At 47.1% G+C, this 15799-nt stretch overlaps 1 protein-coding gene across 2 annotated transcripts in view; it reads left to right on the forward strand.

Moving 5' to 3' along the window:
• MKLN1 (muskelin 1) overlaps positions 1-14990 on the forward strand; it is a 91495-nt gene extending 76505 nt beyond the window's left edge. For both annotated transcript variants that reach the window (XM_060279220.1, XM_060279221.1), the window contains 4 exons: positions 212-351; positions 4348-4450; positions 8776-8830; positions 12521-14990. In XM_060279220.1, coding sequence (XP_060135203.1) covers positions 212-351; positions 4348-4450; positions 8776-8830; positions 12521-12642 — 420 coding nt within the window. In that variant the 3' untranslated portion in view covers positions 12643-14990. The remainder of the gene's footprint in view (positions 1-211; positions 352-4347; positions 4451-8775; positions 8831-12520) is intronic.
• The last annotated feature ends 809 nt before the right edge of the window (positions 14991-15799 follow it).

Below are 15799 nucleotides of genomic sequence, written 5' to 3' on the forward strand. Positions count from 1 at the left end.
TCACAGGTGCAGTTGTGGCAAGAGGCATGTGGGATAAACCCAACGGCCTGGGCACACATCACACACACACACACACACACACACCCGTCCCTCAGGCAGCTGCTCAGGTGGAGCTCCTTGGTGGAGGGGGGGGAGGGGAGAGAGCACATCAAAGGTTTGATTGAACCACACTGGCGTTTATGACTCGACATCTCAATTCTTGTCTTTCAAGGTCCATTATTTGTTTGGAGGGAATCCAGGCAAATCCTGTTCTCCAAAGATGCGGCTGGATGATTTCTGGTCCCTGAAGCTTTGCCGGCCTTCGAAAGAATACCTTCTACGCCACTGCAAATACCTAATTAGGAAGCACAGGTACAGGCTTGCAAGAGACTGCAGAACCGAGTCCCTTGGCATTAAGAAGCAAGAGTGTGTGGGAGTATGCCAGAAACCCTATGTGATTAAAAAATGCCCAGCCTTGTTGCTTTAATAGGGCTCAAGGTTCCTTCTTATTGTCACCAAAATGTGGGTATTTTTTCCCTCCTTAAAAAAGCACATACACCTTTTTTTTTTTAAAAAAAGGTTCCCATAATCATAAAATCATAGAATTGTAGAATTGGAAGGAACGGTCTTTAAGCGTCACCTAGTCCAACCCAACCCCCTGCAATGCAGGAATCTCAGCTAAAGCATCTATGACATATGGTCATCCAACCGCTTGGGTGCAATCTTTTGAAATCACAATTTAGAGGCCTGAAGGCACATAGTTGGCAGGTATAGAACTGGCTCTGTGTGGAACTCAGCGCTCCCTGTGTCTCAGCTCCCCTTTGCAGCAAAGCCACACCATTTCTCCACGACCCTGTGGGAAGCTGTCCCCTATAAATAAATGGTTACCAGCCATGATAGGTGAATGACTGCTGCCCCGCCATTGCGGTCCTGGAAGAAGGAAAACTGAAGCGCTGCTGTTTTGTTTCAGTGTTGCTTCAGTGGGCTAGGGATGCACAACACAGCCATGCAGTTCATTTCCCTCCTGGCCATCAAGAACGATAGTGCAGCTAGGTGCCTCCTGGGAGTAAAACATTTGCATTTGTGGCATACATGAGCTTCAAGCTGTGGGTTGTTTATGTCTGCAGCTGGAAGCGAGCGTAGCAGTTGGGAAAATGAATCTCAAGAAGCAGACTCCTCGGGATGCACTGCTTTCCCAACATACACAAGGAACGGCGACAATGGTACATTGCCGCAGTCGGTGAGACACGCCTAAGCACTGAAATCTCACCAGACTGCTCAGATACATCTATTGTCTAACTGCTGAGGGGGAAGAATCAGCCCCAGAACATGGAGAAATGAATGTTGCTGCTGCCACGGAAAGAGTGACACTGGCTCACCTGGATGGCGATTCCCCTCCCTCCCTCCCTTTAAGGATTAGGCGAAGGGAAACAGGCCTACTGCTTTGACTCTGCTGGCAGGCTTCTCTCCTCCCTGAACAGCTTCCATCCCAGCCGGCCCTTAGGAGAACTTTGTAACTGGTGCCTGTCTTTGCTTCTCTCTCCCCCCCCCAGTCCCTTTTTTGTGCTCTGTGTATTTTAGATTCTAAGCCTGAGGGGCTGGGACTGACTCGGACTTTAAATGATCTGTAAAGCGCTCAGGGAGCTTTTTTTTGGCTGAAGAGCAGGATAAAAATGCTAAAAACAGATAAGATCACAGCTGCAATGCATATGTGCAATGAGGAGCCGGGGGGGGGGGAGCATGGCAGCTGAAGGCCTTTCTGGTCCAGCATCCACTTCTCAGAGTGGCCAACCTGTGGGAAGTCTGGAAGCAGGACCTGAGTGCAATGGCACACTTCCCTCCTTGGGGTTTACACCCTCTGATATTATTTGGAGGCATATTGCCTCCGAGAGCGGAGGGAGAACATGGCTATCCTGCCTAGTAACTGGGTGCAGTCTCCCATAGAAATCCGGCGTAGTTCAGTGAAATGATCTCTCTAATCCACCCACCCTCTTCTTGGCTAGTAGGGAGACGGATCCTTTCTCTCCCACAAATCCTTTCTCTTTCTCACCATTGTGCCCCATCATTTGAAAAGCTAGACTTTCCCATGATCTTTAGTCACACATGTCCTGTGTTGCAAGCCTGAATTCAGATGTGGGGAGCCTATAGCTGCCATTGTAGAATTAAACCCAGCAGGACACAGTCGTTTGAAGCTGCTGCTCTTTCCTGGGGAGGAAGGGGAGAATCTTGTAGTGTGTCAACAACAAGGGGATAGGGCCCATTTTTGTACTTTCTGCTTTCAAGGAGAAGTTAACAATAGAGCCATTCGGATTTTGGAATTGGGAAAGACTGTAAGTTATTGACGTGTATAGCCCCTCCTCTGAGCTTGTTAGACTTCAAGGTGGCCCCTCGCCACATGGAAACTCATATTTTAAAGTAGTGTTTCTGGAACTTGGGTCCCCAGCTCTTGTTGGACTACAACTCCCATCACCCACGATTCACTTTTTAAAATTATTATTATTAGAGGGCAGTTCCCCCCCTACACCTCTGAAAAAGTGGCCTGTTTTGCCTTTGGAGAGGCATGTTAAAGATCAAGGTTTGTGGGGGATAAGTTAAATTCCTCAGCGGAGCAAATTCTTATGTGACAGAATGCAGGGTTTTTGTAGTTATTCTAACCCTGTAATGTATTTTATTCTGCTTTATATGTGTTTCATTCTTTGCTGTGGCTTCGGCTACACAAATGAATACCGTAATCTTCGTACAACAACAAGGCAAACCTGAAGCTACCCAGTAAAATAAGGAATCGAGGTTGGCAATCTCTCTTCCTCCCGATGCCCCACAGCATTTCCCAGTAATCCCTGTTGCGGCCTTGTCGTTATTTCGCCTCTAAGGGAAACATTGCTGTTGCAAAGCAACCTGATTAAAACTTGTTCAGTATCTTGATCGCAGGATCAGCAGCCTGCGCCCCTCCCAGATGTTTCTGGACTCCATCTCCCATCAGCCTTGAACTTTAGCCATGTTGGAGTTGAGTCCAGTAACATCCAGAGGACTGCCGGTTCCCCATCCCTGACCAAGGCCAACCTTGCATGTTGGGTTGCTAAGATTAAAATGGATGGGGGATGCTTGTCTTCCTGGGCTCCTTGCATATAAAATGAAACAATTTTGTTCAGTAATTTATTATTTACCAAGTAATGGAGAGCTTGTCTTGTGCATTTTGGGGTTTCTTTGTCTTTCTGAAGACAGCATTTCTCAATGAGTGGTTTCCTGTGACATCATAGAGTTGGAAGGGACCCCAAGGGTCATCTAGTCCAACCCCCTGAAATGCAGGGATCTCAGCTAAAGCATCCCTGACAGGTGACCATCCAACCTCTGCTTAAAAACCTCCAAGGAAGGAGAGTCCACAACCTCCGGAGGGAGACTATTCCACTCTTGAACTGCTCGCTCTTTCGGAAAGTTTTGCCGTATGTTTAGTCGGAATCTCTTTTCTTTTGTCACTTGAAGCCATGGGTTTGAATCCTACCTTCCAGAGCAGGAGAAAACAAGCTTGCTCCATCTTCCATGTGACAGCCCTTAAGACAGGCATAAGCAAACTCAGCCCTCCAGATGTTTTGGGACTCCAATTACCACCATCCCTGACCACCGGTCCTGTTAGCTAGGGATCATGGGTGTTGTAGTCCCAAAACATCTGGAGGGCCGAGTTTGCCTATGCCTGCCTTAAGATACTTGAAGATGGCTATTGAATCTTGTGCAGAGTTGGAAGGGACCCTGAGGACTATCTGGTCCAACCCCCTGCAGTGCAGGAATATGTAGCTGCCCCATATGGGGATCAAACCTACAACCTTGGTATTATCTAACCAATTGAGCTGACTTAAGGATGAGGCTTGGCCTTGCCTTACCATTCCTGTAGCTAAATTTCCACAAGGACAGATGGCCCTTAAAAATAATTCCATTTTAGAGGCTGACACTTGACACCTCTGGCTATATTTCCTTCCCCTCAAAAGAAGAATCCTTTTTGGGTGCATTGATGAAAGTTTTGTTTGCAACCTTGGTAGTTTGAAAGCACTGTGGAGTGGGCGGTGGGGAGGGGGGGCACCTTGTTTTGAACTGGATTGTCCCTACGGTTTCATATTGCTTCAGTCAAGCCAAAATCCAGGTAAATCCCCCCCTGATCTAGCCTTCTCCCAAACACCTTTAAACTTGAGCCCCTGTTTCGCACGGAGGCCTGAGCCTGAGCTCATGCTTTCATCAGGCAACCTTGCAGAAATGACCCACTTAAGTAGGTAATAGGCTATTTCTTTTTAGCAGCCGAGCTTTTCAAAAGAAAGATCTCTTAAGCCACCTCCAGCAATCTGTAAACTATCAACCCTTGCCTTGCATGTCTCTCCCCAGGTTTGAAGAGAAGGCCCAGACAGACCCGCTAAGTGCCCTGAAATACCTGCAGAACGACTTGTTTGTGACCGTAGACCACTCGGACCCAGAGGAGACAAAAGAGGTAAGGGGTGGGGGGATTGGCTTGCTTTCTTCCCTCTTCCCGTTGACATGGAAAGGTTCATATTGCGGAGTTCTCACAGCGACCTGGCTGCCTCCATGAATTTGTGCCCGCAGATGCAAAAACAGCTCAGGGCCAAAGCCCCGGTCCCCTGGCTAGTGTGGTGGATGAGTGTCACAGTTCCATCGCCTGAAAAGCTAAATATGCTCTGCATTTGGATGGATTGATATATCAAGGCTTCCTTTTGAAGTACAGTGGTGCCTCGCTTAATGAATGCCCTGCTTAACGAAATTTCCGCTTAACGAAAGGTTTTTTCTAGCGGAGGTTGCCTCGCTAGATGAATTCGTTTTACGAAAAATTCGTCTAGCGAATCGCGGTTTCCCACAGGAATGCACTGAAATTCAATTAATGCGTTCCTATGGGCAAAAAAAAAATCAATAAAATTTCAATGCATTCCTATGGGATTCGCTAGACGAATTTTTCGTTATAAGAAAAGACCCGTGGAATGAATTAAATTTGTCTAGCGAGGCACCACTGTACCTTGTCCTAGATCTCTTGCCCTTACTTTTTTACTTTTTCCATATTCAGCTCCTGGCGATGGAAAGGCCTCTTTGTTAATCTGCAATAATAATAATAATAATAATTATTAATAATAATAATCTGGGCGGCTTCCAACAGAACATTAAAATACAGAAATCCATCAAACATTAAAAGCTTCCCTAAAGAGGGCTGCCTTGAGATGCTTTCTAAAGGTCTGGTAGTTGTTGTTCTCTTTGACCTCTGGTGGGAGGGCATTCCACAGGGCGGGTGCCACTACCGAGAAGGCCCTCTGCCTGGTTCCCTGTAACTTAGCTTCTCGTAGTGAGGGAACCGCCAGAAGGCCCTCGGCACTGGCCCTCAGTGTCCGGGCAGAACGATGGGGGAGGAGACGCTCCTTCAGGTATACTGAATGCGTCACATGCATTGAAAACACACTATATATATTTTTAATTGCTGTTTTCTATAGCCTTCTTAATCACTGGTGCACCATAGCCTTAGAGCCCGATCCTTGCTGTCAGCTGCACTTGACGGTTCAGTTACTCCCGCCGGTTTGCCCCGCATGTACCCCCTTTTCCTCTCCTGCTTGCCATCTGAGCTTCCTTGTTCCTTTGTTGCAAGTGGCTCTTCATAACTCATGGAGCAGCTTTCTATTTGCAGTTCCATTCCTCCTCACCACGAGCCAACAACCCCCATTTTACAGATAGGAAAGAGGAACTTGGATCTGTGACATCTCCAAGATTTAAGTCCCAGCTTCTTGGAACATGCTGGGGCCTCATGCTTTTCTAGCAACCTTGTTGAGTAGTGCAGCATAAATGCCACAACCTTGGCATTAAAAGTCTATGGGATATGTAGTCTTCGGGAGAGGCAACTTCCTGTAAAAAGAGAAGGAATCACGCTGTTATCTGAACCGGATGCATGGGGTAGGTTGATGCTACACTTCCAGGGCAGCCTAGAGGTTTATGGGAGTTGTAGTCCTAAACATCTAGAAGTCACAGAGGATGTTGGGATATCACCATTGGGAGGTCCAGCCGGCAGCCCCCTCTTCTCCTCAGTCCCGGTGATTCCCATGGAACACGACTCAGGGTCTCAGTGACCTGAGCACGCAATCAGCAGAGATGCCCACGCAGTTTCAGCGGAGATGATGAGGCAGATGAGAGGCATTTTAAAGCAGTTTATTTACAGCATATGTGAATAGAGAGCGAAACTATGCTTCCTCTCTTCCAACAGTCCAAACAGTACAGTAAAGAAAAAGTACAAACGGAAATGCCTAGACATGTGACATACATCAGCAGCAACATGCCTAAGCCTTAAGGTGGAACTTAATCTCCTGACAGAGGATGCTGTAGGGAAGTGCTTCCCAAACCTGGGTCTCCAGCTGTTTTTGGACTACAACACCTATCAGCGCTAGCTAGCTGGACCATAGGTCAGGGGTGATGGGAATTGTAGTCCAAAAACAGCTGGGGACCCAAGTTTGGGAAACCCCACTTTAGGGCAGTTGGAGCTCTCAGGCCCACTTCATATCAAGCAGAATCAAGGGATGACACTTTCCTTGGAATGTACCATTTCAGGCTGCAGGGGTGTGTGTGTCGTGTGTTCCAGTGTTTTATGGAGAAAGAACATGCTGGAGAGAGAGGTTCAGCCTAGCCCTCTCCCTGCAACACTAGTTTTCTACATGCAGGTGATTAAAAAACAAAACCTGGGCAAAAGTTGGACCTCTGATCCTCCCCGAGTGATATATTTTAGTGCCGGGGTGGGGAATTCCAAATGTTGCCGAACTCCCCGCTTCCGCTGTTCTTGACCATTGGCCAGGCTGACTGGGGCTGCTGGGAGGGCCGCAGGTTTCAGGGAAAGCTTTATGGTGCAATTCTGAGTGAACGTATTGACCAGGGGCCGGAGAGAAGCTTTTGCCTCACTTGACACTTGCTTACATTTCTCCTGGGAGGCCTGCCTTGCAAATTGCAAACCATAACTGCAGAAAAGAAGGTAGAATTACGTATGAGAGAGAGAGAGAGAGAGAGAGAGAGAGAGAGAGAGAGAGAGAGAGAGCACCTGACATTAATAAATGGAAACTAGTTCAGCAGCTTGAGGCCACGCAGCCAAATGAAACAAACGCCGTGTTCTGGACAGAACAGTTTTTGGCCAGGCACCTGATTAGTCTAATACGGTGTAAATGAAAGATCCCAGAAGGAGAAGGCAAATTTGTTTTTGTTTTTAAATGAGCATAGCTGCCAAGTTATCCCTTTTTTACAGGGATTTTCCCTTATGCTGAATAGGCTTCCTCGCGAGAAAAGGGAAAACTTGGCAGCTATGTAAATGAGTGTTAAAACCTAACTCTGAAACAGGTCCCATTGAGTTCCATGGGATATACTCGCCAGTAGAACTGCAGTCCACAGTTATAGCTTACTTCCCGGAGAGAACTTGGACACCCCTGTAGCCCCTAATGGTTGATGGTTTTGAATCCTCTGTTCCTGACGGTATTTAAACCCCTTTGCTGACTTTAAAGAGGCAAAGCTTTCCGGAATAAACTACGATCTCACCTGGGGATGTCTTGAAACTGCTGTGGCCATTCAGTGGGGACTGGCTGAAGCAAAGGTCCTCCTAATCCAGCATCCTGTTTCCTTGGTGTCCTACAAAATGCCCCCTGGGTGCTGTCAAGCAGAATATGGGCCAACAACATTTGGTATTCAGACGTTCCGCACAAAGCTATTGATACAGACCCTCTCGGTACCATGTAGGCAGCTGGTCAGGGAGCATCCCTCTGCCATGTGGTCTAGATTTTAACGAGTGCAATTCAAAGTGTTGGTGCTGACCTTTAAAACCCTAAATGGTCTCAGGCCAATATACCTGAAGGAGCATCTTCACCCCCATCGCTCAGCCTGGACACTGAGGTCCAGCTCCAAGGGCCTTCTGGCAGTTCCCTCCCTGCGAAAAGTGAGGTTACAGGGAACCAGGCAGAGGGCCTTTTCAGTAGTGGTGCCTGCCCTATGGAATGCCCTCCCATCAGATGTCAAGCAGATAAACAACTATATGACTTTTAAAGGACATCTGAAGGTAGCCCTGTATCAGGAAATTTTTAATGGTTGATCTTCTATTGTGTTTTTCATATTTTGTTGGGAGTCGACCAAAGTGGCTGGGGCAACCCAGTCAGATGGGTGGGGTATAAATTATAAAATTATTACTGTATTTAACACAACACCTTTTTTGGGGGGAGGGGGCACCAGGTTGGGGGAGGCTGATTTCAGCTGGCTTTCTCCACAGCCCAGGGAAGTCTGCCATCTGCATAAAACTCAGCAAGAGAGCAAGCCATTTCAGGGCTTGCGTTAAGGATGCATAAATCTGTCCTCCCAGCTTTTGCCTGACAAGAGCACGGGTCTTTCTTTCCGTCGTAATCGCTGAGAGAGTCCCCATGCTGCCACTGCCTAAATATCTCCATTCCGACGAGAATCGGGCTTCATATTTTAGTCTGGCTTGCTTGCAATGAGCAGCGTTTTTTCTTGAATGCACGTTTGTGAAATGCAAAAGATGACAGCGCAATAAATTGATGCGGTCGGAAAGACCTGGTTTTAAAAGCAGGATTCCTTAGCAATAGAATATAAATCCTCCATGTGGCGGCATTAGATCTGTCAGGAAACATTCCCCCCACCAAAAAGGGGGGGGGGAGAACCACCCCAACCTTCAACCAAAGTGATTTCATTGTTGTTGATCAAGAAGCCTTTATGCCCCTCATGGGAACATGTTGAACCTTTAAAAATAAAATAAAATAACATCTTGTTTGTTTTCCTTTCCAGTTCCAGTTACTTGCTTCAGCCCTCTTCAAGTCCGGCTCCGACCTGAGCACTCTGGGTGAGTATGCTTCAGACCAGCAGGAATTGGTGCTTTTCAAAAGCCTCTGTCCTAAATCCCCAGAAACGCCATGTGGATCAGTTTCAGGCTGTCGGTACTCCAGACATGGGACAGTGGTGTTAGCCACACAAGCGCGGAGGGGCCAGTCAAAACAAATTAACTTCTGCCACGTCACCCTGGCAGCCACCAGCAAGCCTTGCCTCATGGAGGAGGGGGCAGAGACTGACCCTCTGCTTGCTGTGGCAAAGTGTGTCACTCAAGTGCGTGAGCTCAGGCTGTTCTTCCCAGTCATGGGCACGTCTCTCTCCTCGGGCAGCATGTCAAGGAAAACAGCAAAGTTTTCAAACTTCCCAGAACCAGAAAGTCCAGAGTTGAGCTCCCAAAACTATAATAATCCTCTGTTCGCATTCCCTCTGCCACGACCCCCTGAAGTGACCGCTTTTTATAATAGCAACTTGAGTGATAGTTGGGCCTCTTGCTGGGGGGAGAGAGAGGTGAGACCCTTGCTGTAAAAGCAGAGTTTGGACTGTGCAAACCGCATCTTCCTCCCCTCCCATGAATTGCTAATCTGCAAGAATTGAAGGCTTGTTGGCAGTGCCGGATTTACATATAAGCTAAACAAGCTATAGCTTAGAGCCCCAGTTTCTTGGGCCTCCCCCAAAAAAATTAAAGGAAAAAAACCTGGATGTACCTTTCCAAAATAAAAGATAAAAAATAAATAACATAAAATCTACATACAGCAACAGTGTTTTGTGTTGTGTAGCCTCCTATTTTGTTACGTGCAAACGGCTTTAGATACTTATGATGTCCATAAATTACCTTATAGCATATATTCAACAGAAAAAACAGTGACTATTTGTTGTTGGCCAAGGACAGCTGGATATATAAAGGGCCCCATTACCTTCAGTAGCTTAGGGCCTCATCAAACCTAAATCCGGCCCTGCTTGTTGGCATCGAACCTTGAAACGGAATGTGAAGACTAGAGTCAGCCTTCGAAGCTCGATCCCTGTTGGGGTCCTCATTCCATCAGGCTCTGTTTAAAGTGCCATGGGAACCGCTTTCCCAAAGATTCACCCCACTGTGCTGATGCCTGTTGTGTTACGAAAGCCTGCAAACTGCTTAGGTGGAGCACAAAGCTCTCCCCTCTGGTTCTGGCCGGGTTAAATTTGGCCTTGCTCATGCGGCTGCAGGGCAATTGCGTTCCACTGAAGCATTTGTGGGCTGAACCGGCAAGATGTAGCTCTTACATTCTGCTGCAACTCAGCCTTCCCCATCCAGGCCTCTTCTCTGGATATTTAAGGCTGCAGGTTCCCCTTTAGCCCCGGCCAACATGGCAAACCGTTTTGCAGTCCAAAAAAACAATAATCAAGATCCGGGAAGCCTGGTTTAACATTTCAAGGGCATCTCACAGAGTCCAAGGATAGGTTTGTTTACAGCATTTGGTCCTTTGTGCGATGTACACAATGTGCAATGGCACATTGTTGGCCTGTCATCCAGCCGTTCCATCTTAATTAATATTCCCCTCCCCTCCCCCTCTATTTTTGGATGGCCGGGGGGGTGGGTGGGTTTAAAGTGGAAGTTTAGTCCTCTTTAGACAAACTTTTGAAGAAGGCTCCTATTTATTTGGACCCAACTGCTTGCAAGCTTTTGTTTAGCCTGGTTGCATAGTTCTGGTCCTCATCCCTCTGGCTACAAACTATGCAGCCTTTTGGTAACTCAGCAGATTTTTTAAAAAAAGTTATGATTGTGTATAAAGCCCATAATTTGTTGGACTGTACAGGATATCTGCCTAACAAGCCATAATATAATTCCTTCAGATTGTATCCAAGAAAAAAATACCCATATATCTTAAAAAACCTTTAAGGCATTCACCCTTCTTTGGCTCCGAGGAGCCCAAGTTGCATATATGAGGCTGGATCTTCTCTTTTTTTAAAAGGATTTTTGATTTCAAGTAGCAAAACATACTCATGCAGGGGAAACAGAGCTTAGTACAGTGGTGCCTCTCTAGATGAAATTAATTCGTTCCACGGGTCTTTTCTTATAGCGAAAAATTCGTCTAGCGAATCCCATAGGAATGCATTGGATTTTTTTTGAATTTTTTTTTTTTGCCCATAGGAACGCATTAATTGAATTTCAATGCATTCCTATGGGAAACCGCGATTCGCTAGACAAATTTTTCGTAAAACGCATTCGTCTAGCGAGGGAAGCTCCGCTCGAAAAATCCTTTCGTTAAGCGGAAATTTCGTTAAGCAGGGCATTCGTTAAGCGAGGCACCACTGTAGTTGTACGGAAAAGAGACAGAAATAGCACTTGATGGTTGCAGTTTTCGATGTTCCAAGAAAGGCAGTCAAATGAAAGTGTCTCTCCATAAGGTTCCATGAGTTGATGTAGGGTGAAAACCATGTTTGATTGTGTTAACAAAGTCAATAAAATGATCCCTTGTTGTATAAAAGGTGTGAGTCTCTTCCCCCCTCTCCCCAAATCAATGTTACTTTCATTAAATGGTTAATCTGTCCATAAGGATCTTGTCCCATACTTGTGAAATCCAGGCTTCAGAAAGATATGTGTTTAAAGTTTTCCCGTTTTTTTTTGCAACCGCTGACCTAGCTGCAGTTAATCAATCCAGGATGAAGTCTTTATTGGGCTCTTAATCTGAGATAGCAGGGCTAATTTAGGCTCCGGTTGTAGCGATTGTCCCATCGTTTGAATGGGGATGTATTTTCCATCCGGGGGGGGGGGGAGTAGGCTAGAGCAAGTGCAAGTGTCCCAAGACAACCAGTGGGCTGCATGGCTGAGGAAGGGCCGAAAACCTTATACGCAGAAGATTTCGGGTGAGGCTGGGATTAGCCCTTGCCTGAAACCCTGGAGAGCCACTGCCAGTCACTGGGGACCCAGGGTGGGGAACCTCCGAGCAAACATGGCCCTCCAAGCCTGCCCATTTGCCCCCCCCCGCGGTCATTTTCAGGGTGTCGTGCCCACTAATGGTTTAAAGGAGAAGCACAGAGGTTGTTTGTGTAAGGCATGCTCTCTCTCTGTCAGCTGATGGGTGATAGGAAGTGTTTGAATGCAAGGATGTTTAGCAAGAGCTGTTTGAAGGCGCTTTGCAGTCCCAGCAGTTGGAATTTCAAAGCAGAGCATCACCTAATGTCATGTGATTCGCAGGTGGGCAGCCCTCCCACCTTTGGTCCTCCAGGAGCGCGGGAGATAATAGTAATAATAATAATAATAATAATAATAATAATAATAATAATAATAATAATAATAATTTATTTATACCCCGCCCATCTGGCTGGGTATCCCCAGCCACTCTGGGCGGCTTCCAACAAAATATTAAAATACAGTGGTCTGTTAAACATTAAAAGCTTCCCTAAACAGGGCTGCCTTCAGATGTCTTCTAAAAGTCTGGTACTTGTTTTTCTCTTTGACATCTGGTGGGAGGGCGTTCCACAGGGTGGGTGCCGCTACCAAGAAGGCCCTCTGCTCGGTTTCCTGCAACTTGGCTTCTCGCAGCGAGGGAACCGCCAGAAGGCCCTCGGCACTGGACCTCAGTGTCTGGGCAGAACGATGGGGGTGGAGACACTCCTTCAGGTATACTGGGCCGATAAACATCCAGAATACACACACACACACACACACACACACACACACAGCCATGTTTTCAACGATTCTTCTCTTCTTCCTCGTCTCCAGGGTTTTCTGACGTTGACCACATCTACGCCCAACGGACTCAGCTCTTTGATACCTTAGTGAACTTCTTTCCCGACAACATGACGCCGCCCAAGGGCAACCTGGTAGACCTCATCACTCTGTGACAGGGGCACTGGCTGGACACGCGGAAGGAGGAGGGGAGGGCGGCAGGGCGGGGGCTGGGAGAAGGACTTTTTTTTGGCTTTTCAGTATTTTTAATTTGTGTGTGTGTGTGTGCGCGCGCCTGCCTTGATTGACTGAGCGACTGGCGGACTGCACTATAATAAGAGACACGTGGTTTCAGAGCAGGGAGGGGAGGTGGCTTCATGGATAAATACCAAATGGGCTAATAAAAGGCAACTGACGTACTTCTGATGGAAATACATACATAGATATATTTTCTGACCTTGGCTTTTTTTAAAAAAGTGAATGAACGCTGATGAGAAGAAAGCAAATCACATGTCATCTGAGTTATGTATACTTACCAGTACCCCTCCCCTCCCGCCACCTGTTGTGTCTGTGTGCAAAATGAAGTCTTGGAGGGGGGGGTGTCGTTTGGGTTTTATTTGGGACCTCATTGTAATTTTGTCCCAACGTTTGTCTGGCTGAGTTGAGCGTTACTTCTCGGCGTCCGTGAATACCGGCAGTGGGCTCTGGTGTACGCAAGGGGTCCGTGTGTCCATGTGTGCATCTCTCTCTGTGGGCTTTGATCTCATAAACTGCAGCCGTGTCCTTGTCGAAGGAAAAGCGAAATCTGAGAAGGAAGCTTAGCCCCCTCTAGCGGGCAACTTTTAGATCTTGCGAAGAAGAAACAAATAGGAACATAAATACAGTTCCGGGAGGGAACTACTCTTGAAACGCGAACTCGTGTGACAAAATGACAGCAGCCCCACTTCTGCTAGGAAGAAGATGTGAGTGGGAAAGTGGGTGGCGCTTGAAAACACCCCCCCCCCCCAAGCTTTTGTGCTAGAAATACACACACATACCTCTTTCCAGGTACATGTTGGTGGAGGGAAGTGGGATTTGGGGCAGATTTCAGCAGAGGGCAGGGGGGAAAGTTGGAGCAATTTGCTCCCCTTCCGAAGTAGCTTCCTTCCCCCTTGTTTTTAAACAAGAAGCAGCCGCTGCAGTTTTTGCGTTCAATTCATGTATGATGAGTAGTTCCATCCCTTGGTTGGTGCTACCACAGTTGCCTGGCTTCTAGGGTTCTGATTGCCTTTTGTTTTTAATGCAGTCTGATCCCACCTTAACCACGCACCATCCAGAAACCTCAAAAGTGAAGAACACTGGCCATACCTGCATTTCGTGAGCTTTGTATCCATCCTGTTTTTCAAACAGAATCTTGTAAGTAGGCGTTGGGCAGAGCTCGGGGCAGGTGACCTTCCAGATGTTCGGGGCAACATCTCCCACCATCCTTGCTAAACGTTGGCTTCGCCAACTTGGGGTTGATTGGAATTGTAGTCCAAAACGCTGGCTACCCTCTGGTTTAGAGAGCTTCTGTCTTCTATGCCCCACCTCCCTGCAACTTGCATAGGTCCATCCTAAGCTCTGCTTAATTTGCCTCTTTGCCAAGGAGAAGCTGGTGTAGTTCGTGTTTCAAACCACAGGTTGTAGCAAAAAAAAAAAAGTTTGCTGTTTTCACCAGGCGTTTGTATTGATGCAGGCTGGTTGCTTTTAAACCCCTCCACCTTGTTCATCCGCTCAGTGACCTGTTTGCACAGGAAATGCCTGAGTTAACGCCTTAGCTCTGGCCTGAAAAGTTGGGGGCAGGCATGGGGCAAGAATCCCACGCCAACACTCTCTCCCCAGCAGGCTGTGCAGACAACATAGCTCAGGGATATCCTGTAGTCATAGTGCTGGGTGAGTTGAAGGGGGCTGCGCAGATGTTGGATTGTACATTTACCTCCCCTTTAGATGCTCATGCAGGTTTGCCTGTCTTTAGACACACTTTTGATAACATAAGCACATGAATTTGAAAGCAGCTTATTCCTTCCCTTCCACCCCCCCCCAGGCCTTTGCACTAAAACTTCAGTACCAAGGTGTGTATTAAGTGTGTATTGCTAGGTTTTGGGGTGCTCGCCCCATCAGTAAGAATGCGATCCCCAAAATACATGCAGTTTAAGTAGACTGGGTTAAAGGCACGCACATGCTTTAAGAATGTTAGTGCTCGAAATTCCCCAGCAGCCAGTCACATTTTGAGACTGGCAAGTGACCTTTTGCGAGCAAGTGGAGTTGTCTTGTTGCCAGGCTTGGCTACTGACAACTCTCTCTAGTTGGATGGCACTGCTGCGATGCCACGTCAGTCAGCTGGCTTGCGGGGCAGTGCAGCACCAAAAGATACACCTCTTTGGTACTGAACTGCCCCACAAATCAGCTGGCTTGCGGAGCACCAAAAGATGTGCCGGCTGATTCATGCAAAAAAAAAAAAAAAAAGACTAGATATTTGGTTGTGGCGCCCGTAACATAAGTTTAAGGGGCCATTTGGGGAAGAGCTTGCAAATCTGAGTTTCTAATACTGCTTCTACCTCCCCCAGGTTTTACACCAAAACTTCAATACCAAGATGTGTGTTTCTAGGTTGCAGGATATTTGCCCCCCCCCCCCAAAGTAAGAATGTGATCCCCAAATACATGCAGTTTAAGTAGACTGGGTTCATGGCAAGCAAATGCTTTAAGAATAAGCAATGTGATTGCTTGGGAGGATGAAGGTAAAACCCAGATCACAACCCCCCCCCCCTGTTTCAGCAACAGTTCTCATGATGGGAGGGCCATCTTGGTGAACAGGGCAGAGAGGAAAACCTCATACACAGAAGCCTTTGAAATGGAAGCTGCATAAGGTTAAGCTGGCATGTTAATTCCCTGTCCTGCACCACGCAGCCCTTTTGCACAGGGGAAATGTGGGGAGGGAGGGGGCTGGGGAAAACACAAGGGAGTTGATCTTTAACTTTTTCTCGGTGCTTTTATCCAGCAACTTCCTAGGCCTCTATAACTTTCAAATTATGGTTGCCTTCACAAAGAATGCACTTCCCCAACTTAGTTATTTGCAACACACACACAACATAGTTTTTTGAATTTTTGCATTTGTTTCCCCCTTCAGCCTGCATATGTTCAACATTTTCAGGTCTTGGGGAAGTTGTAGAGTTGGAAAGGACCCCAAGGGCCATCTAGTCCAACTAAAGAACCTGTTTAGGAACCTGCAATGAAGGAGAGTCCACCACCTTCTGAGGGAGTCCGTTCCACTGTTGAACAGCTCTTTCCATCAGAAAGTTTTCCTAATGTTTAGTT

Source organism: Zootoca vivipara, chromosome 10 (assembly GCF_963506605.1).
Source record: "Zootoca vivipara chromosome 10, rZooViv1.1, whole genome shotgun sequence".
NCBI classification, from domain to species: Eukaryota; Metazoa; Chordata; class Lepidosauria; order Squamata; family Lacertidae; genus Zootoca; species Zootoca vivipara.